The sequence below is a fragment of the Coturnix japonica genome, chromosome 2 (genome assembly GCF_001577835.2).
Source record: "Coturnix japonica isolate 7356 chromosome 2, Coturnix japonica 2.1, whole genome shotgun sequence".
In the NCBI taxonomy this organism is placed as follows: Eukaryota; Metazoa; Chordata; class Aves; order Galliformes; family Phasianidae; genus Coturnix; species Coturnix japonica.
Window position 1 is genome coordinate 111,122,730 of NC_029517.1, and position 15,876 is coordinate 111,138,605.

The 15,876-nt window shown below is 43.1% G+C and overlaps 1 protein-coding gene across 2 annotated transcripts; it reads left to right on the forward strand.

The window, feature by feature from the left end:
* The first annotated feature begins 184 nt into the window (after positions 1-184).
* On the forward strand, positions 185-14,690 carry LOC107310307 (carbonic anhydrase 13-like). 2 transcript variants are annotated; one of them, XR_001553554.1, is made up of 8 exons: positions 185-316; positions 4,704-4,901; positions 8,098-8,216; positions 11,252-11,347; positions 11,641-11,703; positions 11,992-12,147; positions 12,746-12,946; positions 14,190-14,690. XR_001553554.1 is itself a non-coding variant. In XM_015855819.1 (7 exons), exons 1-7 carry the CDS (start codon positions 286-288, stop codon positions 12,857-12,859), a joined length of 777 nt encoding a protein of 258 aa, XP_015711305.1. In that variant the 5' UTR covers positions 185-285; the 3' UTR covers positions 12,860-14,690. The 2 variants fall into 2 exon arrangements, 1 of the variants encoding a protein (XP_015711305.1); XM_015855819.1 differs by having other exon boundaries at positions 12,746-14,690.
* Positions 14,691-15,876: the final 1,186 nt, after the last annotated feature.

Here is a 15,876-nt window from a genome sequence, read left to right on the forward strand (position 1 = left end):
CTACATGATCCTTGAGGTCCCTTCCAACCCGGGTCATTCTGTGATTCTGTGGGGGCCGCGGGACGATGGGGCACCGGGAGCCGCCCCGCCGCTCTGTGGGGGTGGGGGTGGCCCCGAGGGGCCGCGCCGCGGGGCAGGGCCGGGCCGGGCCGGGCGGGCGCTTATCGCGGCGGGGCGTCGCCGCACGGCGCCTTCAAAGAGGGCAGAGGGGGCGGCGGGGCCGCTTCTCGTGTGTCTCGTCTCGTCTTGTCCCATCGCATCGCGTCGCGTCCCGAGCCCGGAGCCATGCTGCACTGGGGATACGACGAACACAACGGTACGGACGTCGGGACCGGGTACTCCCGGAGCTGTCCGGGGTAGCCCGGGGGTGGCGGCGTCTCTGTGCGGCACCGCGGTGCGGGGTTGCGTGGTGTCGGGATCGGGGTCCGTCGTTTCACACCCGCGGGGAGATGCTTTGGGGTCTGGGTTGTTTCGTGCTTCTCTTCATCTCTACTCACTTAGAATCGCTGAGGTGCCTCTGCTCTGCGCTGATCCGTATGGTCTCTGCTCTTGTGCTGTGCTCCAGTGCGTGCAGGTGGGAATGGGAATGCTGCAGCCGGCTGGGATCACACAAATAGGGCAATTTGTCCTGTGTTACTGCACAGGGCAATAGGGCACTGAGACAACAAAAAGAAAAAAAAGTACGTATATATATTGACACGAATTTATGTCATAGAGCTGCCATAACCCCATGAGTGGGGGTGAGGGACAGGGTCTGCAGCAGAGGGTGGTGGGCATGGAACAGGCTGCCCAGGACAGTAGGACAGTGGACACGGCCGTGAGTGCCGGAGTTCAGGGAGAGTTTGGATAGCGTGCTTAGACATTTTGGGGTGGTTCTGTGTGGAGCCAGGAGTTGCACTCAGTGATCCTTGTGGCTTCCTTCCAACTCGGGATGTTCTGTCATTGTGATTCTACACACCAGTGCACACAGCAGTGGTCCTGCTCAGAGGATGGAGTCACATTAGTTTCCCTCTCCTCTGGGATGGGTGTGCTGTTTCCAAAGAACTGGGTGGCAGTGGATGGCCACAATTCCACAGCGACTGAGTGCTGTCTGCTGTTCTGTGCCTTTCCTCATCCCCATGATTGCTCTTGTTGTTGTTGTTGCTGTTTTTATTTTTTCCCCTTGTGTTTCTCCCTGTGTTTTCCAAGGGTGCTGTAAACTTCACCTGCAGAGCACAGATAAGCAGCCCCTTTCCCTCTCTTATCCTGGCTCTCCTGCTGGCTTCTAGGAAGGGGAGGGCAACAGAATTTCTATCGGCTTGGCCCTGGACCCTCCTGAGGCCCCTCTTCCCCACCAGGCTCTGTTTACTGGCTGATAACATGTTTGGGTGGAGTTTGGCTGTCTCTCCCCACTCAGCTCCTGGCCACTGTGAGGTGGGCTGCACCCCAGCACTACACTCCCTGCCCCTCGAGCCCACAGGAGAGTAAAGGAGAGAGGTTGGGTGTCCAACACTTGACTGCCCTTCCCTAGCATCAGCTCCATTTCTTAACTCCTTTCCATATATTTATTGCATTGATTTTGCCTGTTGTTCAGCCGAACAGTGGAAGCATGAGATTGCTGTGCCACTTGCACTGTATTTTTGCCTTCATGGCCCTGAATAGCTTCTCTGAAACTGAGATCTGCTTTTGCTACTCAGGAGGTAGCTGCAGAGTGAAGTTAATTAAATTTGATGAAGTTGTATTTTAAAGTTGACTTCCTGAAGAGCGGAGGAGCCGTCTGCATTCACTCTGATCTCAGCATTTGTAACTCGCAGGGATAAAAGCGCTGTTTCTTTTTCAGCTGGGGAAAAAACTCATTTGCCCCTTAGCAATAAGTGCTGCTTAAATCACTTTGTGCATAAACCATCCAATATTACAGATCCCTGTCTGCGTTTATGGTGTATCTATGTAATAAGGCTGACTGGTATGCAGAGAATGAAATCTTCCTCACTGCTTTGATGCAAGTATTTCTGAAATGCTAAGAGGCACTATTTTATTTCCATGCAAACCTCGGCCTTTGTTTCCTTGCTGTTCTCCTTACCTCACAGTTCTGGCAGTGCTTACACACAGAGGTGCAGCACTGAGATCTTGGGCACTGGCTGCAGAGCAGGGCAGAAATTCCCACTTTAGTTAGGACACCAAGTGAGAATCTACTGCCTTAAGTTTACTCCTTGCCTGATAACTTATGTGGAATGGAAAGTATTACATATATATTGCGTTTTACTGCAGACACGTCACTGTGTCTGTTCCAATCCTCACACTGAGGTGTTCTGCAAATAAAAAGGGATTTGAAGATTAATGACATTGCTTATATATCTGTAGTTAAAAAAAACCAAAAAACAAACAAAAAAAACCACCAAAAAAAAAACAGCACTACATTTTGTCCATTATTATTTTTTCCCATTATGAATTTCAGTTGTTTTAAGTAGAGCTAATATTACTGGAGATGAATATGTAACTGGATGACTTGCAAGCATTTTGCATGTAACATAGAATCATAGAATCACAGAATATCCTGGCTCAGAAGGAGCCCACAAGGATCACTGAGTCCAATGCCCAGCTCCACACAGCACCACTCAAAATCCAAATCCGATGCCTGAGAATGCTGTCCAAGTGCTCCTTGACATCCATTACCATAGGGCCGTACCTACTGCCCTGGGCAGCCTGTTCCATGCCCACCACCCTCTGGTGCAGAACCTGTCCCTCACTCCAACCCATGGTAAATCATAGAATCATAGAATTACCCAGATTGGAAAAGACCTTGAAGATCATCAAGTCCAACTGCAGCCTAACCATAGTACCCTAACTCTAAAAACCCTCTGCTAAATCATATCCCTGAGCACCACATCCAAATGGCTCTTAAACACTCCAGGGATGGTGATTCAACCACCTCCCTGGGGAGCCTATTCCAGTGTTTAACTACCCTTTCTGTAAAGAAGTTCTTCCTAACATCCAACCTAAACTTGCCCTGGCGCAACTTGAGGCCATTTCCCCTCATCCTGTCACTTGTCACCAGTGAGAAGAGACCTGCCCCACTCTCACTGTAAGCACCTTTCAGGTACTGGAAGAGGGCGATAAGGTCTCCCCTCAGCCTCCTTTTCCCCAGACTAAACAGCCCCAGCTTCCTCAGCCTCTCCTCATAGGGCTGATTCTCCAAGCCCTTCATGAGCCTCATTGCCCTTCTCTGGACCTGCTCCAGTACCTCCATGTCTTTTCTGTGCTGAGGTGCCCAAAACTGAACACAGTACTTGAGGTGAGGCCTCACCAATGGCAAGTACAGGGGCAGGATGACTTCCCTAGTCCTGCTCACCACACCATTCCTGATACAAGCCAGGATGCCATTGGCCCTCTTGGCAGCTCCATGACTAAATTCATGTCAATATATATACATTCTGGTGGTTAAACATAGGATATACTGAGGTAAAATATAAGTGTTAAAATTAAGTAGCGATATGCTTTTTCTAAGCACCCTAAAATGGAGAATTAGGTATGACTGACAGAGCAATGCTTCCTCAGTGACTAAATCTGTGCAGTGCGTGTCTAACTGCAGGGTACTAGCATCCAAGCACAACTAAAACCATATTGTATGCTGAACTGTAGTAAATCAACATATTGAATGGCTTTGACCACCATTTGTGAAATGAGAAGAATTAAATTGTAATAGCTTTGTATTTCAGTCCAGGAGTGGTTTGCCTAATGGGTTAGTTAAGTCATTAGCAAAATTACTTGGTAACAAATTCAAGACTAGAGGCCTTTGTTCTTCTTGAAGCCTGAGCCGTGGCTGCTCTGCGCAGGACACCCCTCAGCTCTCACATCTCTGGGTGCTGCTTGGAGCAGTGAGCCCAGGTGTCTCCCTCCCCCCTCCCCAATTCACTGCTGCATGCTGGGGCTATCCCAGCACCTGCAGATTTCTGAGCTATGTTCTCTGCTATTGTAGTCCAGGACAGAAAACTATCCTTTTGATGTGAGGCTATTAATCATAGTGCACTACAACCTAAGCTGTTTTTTCTGCCATTTTTTCTTTTCATTGAAGTGCTGAGATGTACAGAGATCCAAAACAGAAGGTTGGGTTTTAGGATGAAATCAGTTACCTTCAGAATAGGGATTTAATGGTTTCCAGTCATGCAGATTTTACCAGTTGAGTTTCTGGTGCTTGTATTTAAGTTTCTGTAAGATCTGTTCTCTCTTAGTTAAGTGAATTATTATTCTTCATACCCATACTAGGCCTGGGGGCAGGGGGAAGTGGGGGAAGTGCTATGCCCTTTATAATTCTGATAGATCATTAGCTCTGCAAGTGGCCTCTAGGTATCTAAAAGGGTGCTATAAGAAAGAAGGGAGCAGACTTGTTAGCAGAATCTACTGTGATAGGACAAGGGGAAATGGTTTCAAACTAAAAGTGGGGAGGTTTAGATTGGCTATAAGTGAGAAGTTTTTTACAATTAAGGTGGTGAAGCACTGGAACTGGTTGCCCAAGGAGGTGGTGGAAGCCGCATCCCTGCAGGCATTAAGGAAGGTATTTGAAGGGATCCCAAGAGCTGCTGTCGTGACACAATGCAACAAGAGTAACTGAATAATTTGAACTGTGTTTTCTGTTGAACTCATTTTGAATTTAATATAATGCAAGAAAGAAAAATTCAGGCAGAGGTCCTTTCACCTTACAAAGCTTCTCCTCCAATGCCTCACAGGGCCTGCCCACTGGAAGGAGGTTTTTCCTGTTGCCAATGGAGACCGCCAGTCACCTATTGACATCAAAACTGAGGAAACCAAGTATGACCCCTCTCTCCGTCCTCTAAATCCCAATTACGATCCAGCTTCTGCTAAAATCATCCTGAACAACGGGCACTCCACCAGTGTTGAGTTTGATGACACTGTGAACAAATCAGGTTTGTTCCTTTCTTATTGCGCTGTGTTTTCTTCCTCTGTCTCCTAAATGGAGCGCAACCTGGGCATATCTATGGTTCATTCCAACCAAATTGCTCAAATCTCTTACCTGACTTTAGTTGCAGGTTTGGCTGTATATCCTTTTCCTTTTCATGACCCATGCTTGGACTTCTTATGTCAGGAAAGAATCAATGCAGAACAAATGAAAAACATCCCAATGGATCCCTTTTCTTCTCTGAAAAGTGTCATTGTCCCAGTCTTTTAGAGGAGTGTGTAGCTTCCCTTTTTGCAAGCAATAATTCTTATTTAGAAGTTCTCTGGTTTAGTGCAGCCTCTGTAATGTGAATGCCTGCATCATTAGAGGCTTCTCTTGGATGGCAGGCTTGCTGCTACCCCTCCTCTGAAACTGCAGGAGTGCAGTTTCTTGAAGCAGTAAAGTCCTCATGTGGATGCATGAGGCTTGGCTGAGGATCAAAGCCAGAGGGGGACTAATTAGTGATCACCCTGCCCCTCATTACGAGGACTTGCTGGCTGATAGTGGCAACAAGGACAGACAGAGGTGGAGGCAACATCTTGACTTTCCTGAACAGTCTTAGACTGAATCTTCTGTCAGTCTGTGCAATTCTGGATATTGCCTGAAAGCCACCAGCTGGTTGGCAGAAATCTGGTCCTGCCTTGTCCGTGTCAGAGGCCACTGGACTTCCCAGGATTAATCTCTGCTTCAGCTCTAGTAGCTGTGGGTGAACTAAAGCACATCTCTTACAAAAGCATTCAATCATCTGCTTTAAAAATTTCCAGCAACAACAAATCTTCCACTGCTTCTGGTAGTTCTAGTTGATCATTATTCTCACAGTTAAAAAGTCAAGATCACAAATTATTTCTGGTGTGAGTCAGAGCAACTCAGTGTTTAAATTTCTTTTCTTTAAACAATAAATTAAAAAAGAAGTGAACCAAGAGCCTCTTCCACTTTCTAATTCCACCCATGAAGTGACAAGACCTCAGCCTCATATTTCTGGAGGCTTACACTGGTGGGAAAGCAGGGGTAATATAATTCTCTTCCTACAGCTTTCCTCAGGCCATAAATCCAAGGATACAGCCCAAGTCAGAACAGAGCACTGACAGCTGTTGATTAGATAATTTACAAGTGTAATCCTCAGTCACTTTCAGAACTCTGTCTTCTAAGTATGAGACACATTCTTTATTCATACGTGCATGGCTTTACATTTCAGCCATTTTCACACATTACTTATTTAAAAAAAAATCAACTCTTTCTGTATCTGTAAACTGACTTTTTCACTATTTTCCCTGGTGTTTGTTACTGATAAACCAGCAGTAATGTTTTCGTTTTCTTTCAGACCATCAATCAGAAAAACTATCAAATTTTCTAGGGCCAAAATGTGGCCTCTATGGCACCTTTGTGGAATAAACACTCCTCCTCTATGGTGTTTTCTTGAGAAACTTCTGACTAATTGATACTAAATACACCGGGATCTTTTAATTCCATGTGACCTATTTCTTTACTTCAGCCAGCACAGAAGTTGGGCTGTCAAGTTTGTGATGGTGTAGTTTTGTTTATCCTCTTTGGTACTACGCTGTCTCTATTCCCTGGAATTACTTCACTGATGTTTCAAACACCTCTTTTTCTTACTCTTTCAAACACTGCAATACTGGTATTTTCTTTAAATCATTTTAGAGTACTTTCTTGCTTTGTGGCTGTTTGAATGGAAGATTTTTACCATCACTGTACGATGGACACAAATACATCATCAGGCCATTTTCCACATTTTTTCAGAAGTATTGAATCATAGAATTAACCAGATTGGAAAAGACCTCGACTATCATCAAATACAACCACAACCTAACCATAGTACCCAAACTCTAACAATCCTCTGCTAAATCAAATCTCTGAGCATCACATCCAAACGGCTCTTAAACACATCCAGGGACAGTGACTCAACCACCTCCCTGGAGAGCCTATGTAGCTGTTTTTCCTCAGCCAGTATAACACTGATCTTTACACATTTTTGGCTTTGTTTGCCAACAGGTTCTCAGTCCTCAAAAGAAGGAATTTGTTTTAGGAGTGCCACTCCCATCCCCTTTGTTCGCTAGGTTTATAGACTCTGTAAAAGTAAGTTCTTGAGTTGAAGTTTTAAGACGATTAAATATTTTTGCTGACAGATAAACAGTTCCAGTTTCTTTTCACTCTCCAGCCTACTTGTGTTAGCAGATAGGCAAGCTAATAAATACTTCTCTTACAATTACTTGGTGGCATTTTACTCCCAACAAGGTTTATGTTTTGGATTAAAACTGGAAAAAGAAATAAGTGACTATTGTCTTCCCCAGTGCTCTTAATTTAAAAATCATCTCCCTGATACCTCCATCTTATCTCTTTAAAGTCTCTACAATGAGCCAGTAATGCATCTCAGACCACTCCCCATAGCCTCCAAGGAGACATGGATGGAGCAGAGAGGGTGGAGTGATTTGCTCTGCAGTAAGTAAGGAGATTTTCTGAATGTGATTAGTGTTCAGGTGTCTGTGTAGATTTGAGTCCAGAAGGAAAACAATGGAAGTCTACCCATATTGGTATTAGCTGAACTAAATGGCAAATTAAATGGCAGTAATATTGCACTTGTACAACGTGCATCTATTTGTGTTAGCATCTGCTCCTTCCTGTTTCTCAGACTTCTGTCAGCTGTAATTGGATCTGGCTGCAGAAGCAAGAAAGAGCCTTGATGTTTTTTTATGTTCCACCTACTTTCCTCTGAACTTCAAACAGAAGAAAAAAAAATCTATTCACATTTTATTTTTCTGATCCTTCCCTTTACTTGTGAAATCTATTTTAAACTTAATTTCTCAGTTAGTCTTTCAAATACATTCAAGACAGGATACTACTTGCCAAACAGAAACACTTTTCTGTTTTCCCGTCTTCTGAGAAATACCCAGGCTCTAGCAAGACACACCTGGTGGTAACCCTTCACTGGGCAATAACCCACTAATCTGTACATCAACACAGTTTAGATAGTCACGTTCTGGACAAAGATTCCTTTATAACACATCAAAGAAAGGGGAACCCATATAAGAGCTTTTGAGAAGTAGGGTAATGTCCAGAGACTTGAAGCTTTGAGTTTAAACTCACACCAATAGCCTCTAGAGCTCCTATTCCTTCAGTTAAGCCCTCTCCTCTGTTTTGGTTTGTAGTGCTGACTGGGGGGCCACTCTGTGGGACCTACAGGCTGCGCCAGATCCACTTCCACTGGGGCTCCAATGACGAGGCTGGCTCTGAGCACGCTGTGGATGGGATGAAGTATGCAGCAGAGGTAAGGCTTGGCACAGAGTCATTTGTTCCTCTAAACCTGTGACTAGTGTTCCATTTTGAGAATAATTTTGCCCCTCAACTCCCCACTTTTCCTTCTCCATTATATCCAAAGACAAATAGTCTTCCTGAAGTGTTTAAGCAGTCTTCCTGAAGTGTTTCATGCTTGGTCCATTCTAAAAGGAGAAACTGTTTGCTTGAAAACTGCACCCTAAGGTCTACATCAGGCAGCTCTGACCTGACGTTGCCACAGGGGACAGGTGCACTGTCCCCTGCTGTGGCATGGAGAGCCTTCTCCTGCTCTGTCTTCTTTGGTCTGTTGGAGTAATCCACCATCGAGAGTGCTCAGTCTGACAGTGACTGATTCCTCATTGCAAATGGAAGTAATGTGGAGTGTTTTGATGGGACTGGGATCTTTATCAGCAATAGTTCGGACAGTGAAGAGTTTTGTGGGGTTGAAAAGAAGTAAATTGTATAAATGCTAGTGAAAAAAATAAAAGTTTTGTAATACTAAAGAAGAATAAAAAGTTGAAATATATGCACGGTGGTGTTATCAGATTTTGCTGGAAATTCTTTAAGAGACAGTGGTCAGGGAAAAAAAAATCATTTTTCTAACACTAATGGGGAAAAGTGACATTTGCAGTGTTTAAAGGCTTATGTTTTCCACAGGAACCAGGTGGGATGGAATATAAAGAATTAATAGAGGTGCTTTAAAACCATTCAGTGCCAAAACAAAATTTCTAGCTGAGAAAATAGAAATGTGTATCCCATCTAAGAAACCAAATGGAAGGAGAAAATATCTGAATTTCTAGCCAGTCTAAAAAGCTTTCCGTTGCCTGTTGGTTGGGTAACCCTCCACAAGAAGCTCTCTAGATGTCATATTGGCTATGATAAGAAACCCAGAATTCAGACCAAGGCTTCTGAGCACTGCTCACTCAAAAGAAAATACATCAAAAGGAAAAATGAAGATGTTTTCCGTGCTTATGTCCACGGGGAAGATGTGCAAGATTTCAAGAAAAAGAATCAACTGTGCTGAAGAAAGAAGTAGTGTACAGGTAAAAAAGACTGGAAGGCTCAGCCCCCTAACCCAAAGCAGAAGCAGAAGACATCCATGACTCCATTCTTTGTGGCAACATATGGTCTGACCAAGGTCTTCTCACAAGCTGCAATGACACAGTGGTGGTAAGACGGTATATATTCCTTAAAAGAGAAGTCACAAGCCTTTGAGACAGGGGCTGTACTAGAAGTGTTTCCCAGCTCTGTTTGTTTGGGAGTTTTGATTTTTTGGGGGGTTGGTTTCGGGTTCTTCTGGCAAAATTCTGATGGAGTCTTATTTAGTTATGAGAATTTTGCTTTTTGTTCTTTGTTGTTTTTTTCCTTTTTTTAAAATCCACAATAAAAGTCAATTTTGACTGAGAGTTTCTGTTTCCTTTTTGCGTATGTCAAAAATGTAATTGTTTAAAAATCATTCAACGTAGCTTCTTTGAACCTCTAATCATGAGCGGCGCAGGCAACATGAACTCCAGGATATTATTTCACCTCAGAGTGGTTTGATGGACTCTGTTCTGCTCTTGGTTTAATTAATAGCATTTGTAAGCAACTTTCCTTTAAGGATCCTGAAACTGTGAGCCAGCATGTCTTTCATTGTGAGCATGTGTGTCATTATTGATTTCAGTAGGATTCCTTACTTGCTGAATGTTATGTTTTAGCCATTTAGAACCCAAGCGATCAGCAAATGTTAATTACATCCTGTAACAACTAGTAACATCTCTCTATCACAGATAAAGAAAATTGAAGCTCATAGAGGCTAGGCAATGACTGAGGTGTGGAGTCAAAATCTTCACTTTCCTAGATCTGTATTTCATCAATGCTGAAATACATTCCTGTGCTGCTTCTCATATAAATCCTTTAAAGTCAGTCCCAGCATTCCCAAATTGTTCTGGGGATCTTAATGTGTTGCATTTCAAAGAGAAGCCCCATATTCAGGGGATCATCCCCGTTCAAGTCATTCAGTGGAGCTGTTTTTCAGCACTCCTATGGAGTCAAGTTCAAAGTCTGAGAAGATGCTCACCAATTTTAGAAAAGGCTATCTCCTGCCCTGCTTCTGAGCCTCTCTTATCTAAAAATTGTGGGAGATAAGATGCAGTAATCCACTGAGGATTTGTGGAAGGAATTAACATTTGTGAGGTACTTGGTCCTGAGTGCAGTGTGTCTGTTCCCTCTGCAGTTTGGCAGTCAGATGTTTGCTCAATGCAGGTGTTCTGGGGAGCCGGGAGCTCCCACTGCTGAGCCTGGGCAGGATTTAGGAATCCTGTCTTAGCAGGAGGGACTGAAGTGGTGTAGGGGTAGACACTATGGGCTTTTCCTGTTTCCAGGAGGCAGATAGCAAGGGTCCTCACCCTTGTGGGTGTCTTCAAGTTCTTAAGCAACTACCATAGGACAGTTGCAGAATAGTACCTCTTGAAATTCAAATGCTCAAACCTGAGATCATCAAGCCACTTTTAAGTTCCTAACTGCTAGTAATCATAGAAAATGACATTTGGAATGCATCAAAGATCAAATTTTGACATTCAGCTTAATCTTAAGAAGGGAAAAGAGGTCAGTGCAAGTTTAATGCCCCATTTTCTGCTTGTGGCTGATTTACTGAAAGCTTGATTAGGAAAAAGAGGAACAAAGCGCTAATGACATCCCTGTGATTTTCAATCACTCATTCAAATCAGCTGTACCCAAGGCCTTAGCTTTAGTTACATAACCAGGGGATATCTTGCCTTAGCCTCAAAATATGGGACTTGAGAGTGGTTTGCCAGGCACTGTGCCATGCTGATTGCTGCTAGGTAATGGCCAGCCACTGGCAATGCTTGCTGCCGTTTGTGTGATCTGTGTGTTTGCCAATTTCAATAAATATTGCGGTGAGAAAACTAAGTGGCTTGGAATGCAAATAGGTGAAGTAGAATATTGATGCCAGTAAAGTTCTAGTATTAATTTGCAACTCTTTCAGTTCAGCGAGAGTTGATGCTGTCTGTGTTTTTTGCTTTTCAGCTTCATGTAGTTCACTGGAATGCTGAAAAATATTCCAGTTTTGTCGAGGCAGCTCGTCAGTCAGATGGACTGGCAGTCATGGCTGTGTTTCTGAAGGTAAGAAAAGAATGCTTTGGCCCCCACCAATAAATCTGCATTATGAGCCCAAAGTTATTAACAGTGCTGGTGTAGAAGAGGTGCTTGTGCTACAGGAGCCCTCACTTTCCATTTCACATTGTAATGACTCAGGAAGATTCGCTGTCTTTCTTAGCACTCTTAAGTTACTTATGGTCACTTAACTAAAGCTGTATGAAGCAGATTCAGCATGTGTTTGCTTTCAGATCTTTATCTTTTTTGACATATTTTCTCCAGAGCTCAAGTATTACATTTTTCTTTCTCTTGTTTAATAGATAGGTGAATGCAACCCTCAGCTGAAGAAGATCACCGACCGCTTGGACACCATCAGAATCAAGGTGAACAAATGCTTCTAAAACACTCCTGATATCAGTGGCTGCTTTCACTGTTTTGTTTCTGGTAATCTGGCTGCTACTCCTCTTACCTTCATGGTCCCTGCTGTTCTCATCCAGGATGCTGCCAGTCTGTGCTATAATGAAACGTGATTTCCCCTGTCTCTTGCTTTTAAATAATGCTGCATGTAAATAAATAAATAATTTAATAGATGTAAGGCATCAATGCACTTGTACAAGAAGCAATGTCTTATTATTTCTTATGACCACAACGTGCTTTGTTTCAATTTTCAGGGTAAGAGAGCGTTATTCACCAACTTTGATCCTAGCTGCCTGCTTCCCAAATCCCTGGACTACTGGACTTACTTTGGCTCTCTCACTGTTCCACCTCTTCTTGAAAGTGTTATCTGGATTGTCCTGAGAGAGCCTATAAGTGTTTGTTCTGAACAGGTACATCTTGATTTTTCACTGCTGTACAAATAAGGCTTTTGTGAGGTTTCAATGTGAATGCCACCGAAAAGGGTAAATTTTTGCAGACTCTGACACTGCATACCTTATTAAATTAAAAAAAATACACAAAAAACTAGTCTACTTCCTTGTCGTTAAATTAAGCTTCGCACTATATTTTCATGTTGCAACAGTGACACCCAGTGGGCTGATCATTTGGTATATAGTGTTTTTACAGCAGAGACACCAAAGTGTATCAGATTAAAGCTTTTAATACTGGAAGTTTGCAAGTACGTCACTTATGATATGTTACTAATACTGTTGTCTTGCTGTAAATCTCAAGAGTTTTTGCTTGTCTAATTCATGGCTGGTATATTTCAAATACTTCAGTAAGATTTGATACACTGGGCCACTTGCTTAGCCTAGGAAGGAAGGAAGTTGATGCATAGAAATAAGAAATGTTGGAAATATTAGAAATTAGGAAATTAGGCCAAGTATTAAACTTCAGATCAGAATTATATATTCAGTATTTACAACATGTTTTTTTGTTTGTGTGAGCGTGAGGGTTTCCTGCTGAATGCTCTGTATCTCCTGATTGCAGCTCGCCCAATTCCGCAGTCTCCTGAGCACGGCGGAGGATGAGGCGGCCTGCTGCCTGCTGCGGAACTACCGCCCTCCACAGCCCCTAAAGGGCAGAGAAGTCAGAAGGAATTAAAGGTGTAAAGCGAGAACAGGCCACCTCTGACACCAAAGGCCCCATTGTCATTGCTAATATACTTTGTGATTTTATTTGTACTTTTTGGTGAGTTGTTATAACAGACGGGTGTTGTTGAATTACTGGTTACTATGCAGTCATTTCTCGCAGACACGTCCTGAGCTTTGGTAGTTTCATCACTGTTGTTAACAGGTTGGTGTGTTTGTGTGCGCTGGTGTGGGACCATTGAGATGCAGGTGTTACATGTACAGAGTGTTATCAGAAGGATTTGGTGTGGTGAAGGCGTTGTCCAGAAATTGTCACCAAAGTACTGAACAGGATCCCTGGTATTAATGGCAGCACAGGATGTTCTGGACTTATTTCTCCTGTTTTTAATGTAACATTTAACTTAGTAAAGATTTCATGTATGTTAGGATCGCTTCAGGTGGATCAGGTATTCCTGAGTTCTGCCACATAGAGTGATGAAATTGTCCCAAGCCTTGAAAACTGCACAGTCACAAAGGGATCTGTGAGTTCATGCCTAAATCAAGTCTGTTGCATCTGGTGAACAATAAGGACTGAATACCATGTCCATGTAGCATCAGAATCCTACCACATGAAATAGTCTTCAAGAGGCAGAGACAGCCCTTGCTTTAGGCTGGTTCATACGATACATACAGCATTGCTCAGGAATGGAATATCTCCTAGGTGCATGCTGAAGCTCCCCTGTTGTAGATGAACTCAAGCCACTGCACTGTATTCAAAGACCAAAGATAGTCCTTAAGCTAAAGAAATCTGAATCAAATCAATATCCAGTATGTTCATGGTAGCAATGTCTTGAAATGTCTGTCTTTAGTGAACTGAACTGAGCCTGCATTACTCTCAGGAGCTTTTTATTATTATTATTATTATTATTATTTGAATATCATTGTTTGTTGTAAACCAATTTAATTTTTGTTATTTTCAATAATAATGAATTTGCCATAGGATGTAGCTTGCATAGGTAGATTACCTTAAAACTGTGAGAACTAGATAGTGAAAACCAGTAGTACTGGAGTGAGGCAGCTAAAGATTTCATGGGCAGCAACTGCCTCTGTAGTACCTCTGACCTCATCTTCTACAACTACTCTCTATAAGATTGGGGTTTTTTTGTAGGTTTTATATACTGTGCCTCTTACCTCAACAGGTCTTTTTATCTTAGGTGGGCAAATATGAGGGAAATCACAAACAGGATTGGCTTTATATGCCTTCTTTAACTGAATAAAATAGACGTAGAGTCATAGATATTTTAGCTTAGTCTGAGACAGATGTATTTTATTATTTTTTTATCTTCTCCCCCCTCATAATGTAGGTGCTACTGCTGCAAGGCCTCTCAATGCCTTCTGAGAGTTTTTGGAAGGAATGAACACATATAGGCCATGGGATAAATATAAGGCATTTGGCAGCAGCAGGTACAAATACTACCCAAAGAGGAAAAACCTGCCGGCACTTTCTGTTTTCGGCACTGGAAGAAGAATGCAGCTGAAAAGACATCAGTCTGCTTCTTCCTGAGTGCGGATGTTTGCAAGGTGTGTGCGGAGAGAACGCGAGTGTGTTGTGTGTTTTCACACCCTCTGTTAGATTTAGCATTGGATCTGATACATTTTTTGGCCATGTAAGTAGCTGCAGAATATGAACAAAATGTTAACGAATCACATAAAACTTATACAACTTTCTTGCTGATGAGAGAAAGTAGTAAGGCTTCATATCAGAAACAAACTTGTACATGTTTTTATGTATTGAAAATAGTGAAGTTGATCCATTGCTTTGATATTGATGAGGGTTTTATCAAAATAAAAAATTGATTTACGACTGTGTCTTGTATTTTCTATCAAAACGATGAAAGTTTTACAGAGCAGCCTGCAGTCTTATTACTGGAACTCTTGCACTGGAAAATAGTCATCCCTCCTTTGAAATCCATCAACAGGTAGTCTGGCATTAGATATTGGGTAGAGAGTTGCTGGGAGAGGTTGCCCAAGGAGGCAGCGGATGCCCCATCCCTGGAGGTGTTTGAGGCCAGGTTAGATGGGACCCTGATCAACCTGATGTGGTACCTGATGTAGTGGTTTGCAACCCTGCTGGTAGCAAGGGTTTGGAACTAGGGAATCCTTCAGGTCCCATTCCCACCCAAACCAATCCATGATTCTATGACCTTTTGTATGTCCCAAATAAACCAACTTTGGCAGCAGCAAAGAATTTGATCAATTGTACTTAGAGTTTCTGATAGCTCTTCTGGACTGTATAAGGTTTGCAAGTAACTTTTAGAAGAAGACATGATTCACAGTAATTCTAACATCCTGTGTCTGGGCTGAAAGCTGATGGCACTTGAAAAAGGGAAGAAATGCTCAGTTGACTGAAATCCCTCAGAAACAGATTCTCCAGTTCTTCCTCTGTTGTATCTCTCAGCATGGACCAGTTCCAGCACTACATCCTTGGACTGGGCTGTGTCCTCGGTCATGGCCTTACTGAGTGCTCGGCTGCCTCGAGCTTTACCATATTGCCTGCAGGGTGCTCCCAGGGAGTTCAGCAATGAGTGTGGGCTCTGTGCTATGCTGACATCACTCTGGAGCAGATGAGGCTAAACTGTCTGTCTCTCTGCCCCAGCTGCAGGTCTCTTTGATCAGAGGTTACCCTCTGACACACTTGGAGCTTTCATGAGAAGAATGAAATGCTCAATGACCAAAACAAATGCACGGGGCATTTGTTGAAAAGAATATCTGTCAAGAGCTGTATACAGCTGGATGACTGGTCACCCATACACTTATTCTTAGAATTAAACAAGTTGCCCAAAATCCCTGGGGTCAGCTCTGGTCTTTTGGGCACAGGAGGGAAGCAATGCACTCTGCTGTGTTCACAGCCTGCACCAGCCACATTTGCAATGTGATGCTCTCTTTGGTCATTTTGAGGCCATTTATGTTTTCTGTGATTTCACAAATAAGCAGTTTAACTGGAAATCACCAGTGTTCTCTGGTGATTAAGCATTCAAACTTATATTTCCA

Coding starts and splice junctions, on each gene's coding strand:
- LOC107310307 (XM_015855819.1), top strand. CDS start 286: ATGCTGCACTGGGGATACGACGAACACAACG. Junction 4,902..8,097: donor TGACACTGTGAACAAATCAG/GTTTGTTCCTTT, acceptor TTTGGTTTGTAG/TGCTGACTGGGGGGCCACTC. Junction 12,148..12,745: donor TAAGTGTTTGTTCTGAACAG/GTACATCTTGAT, acceptor TCCTGATTGCAG/CTCGCCCAATTCCGCAGTCT.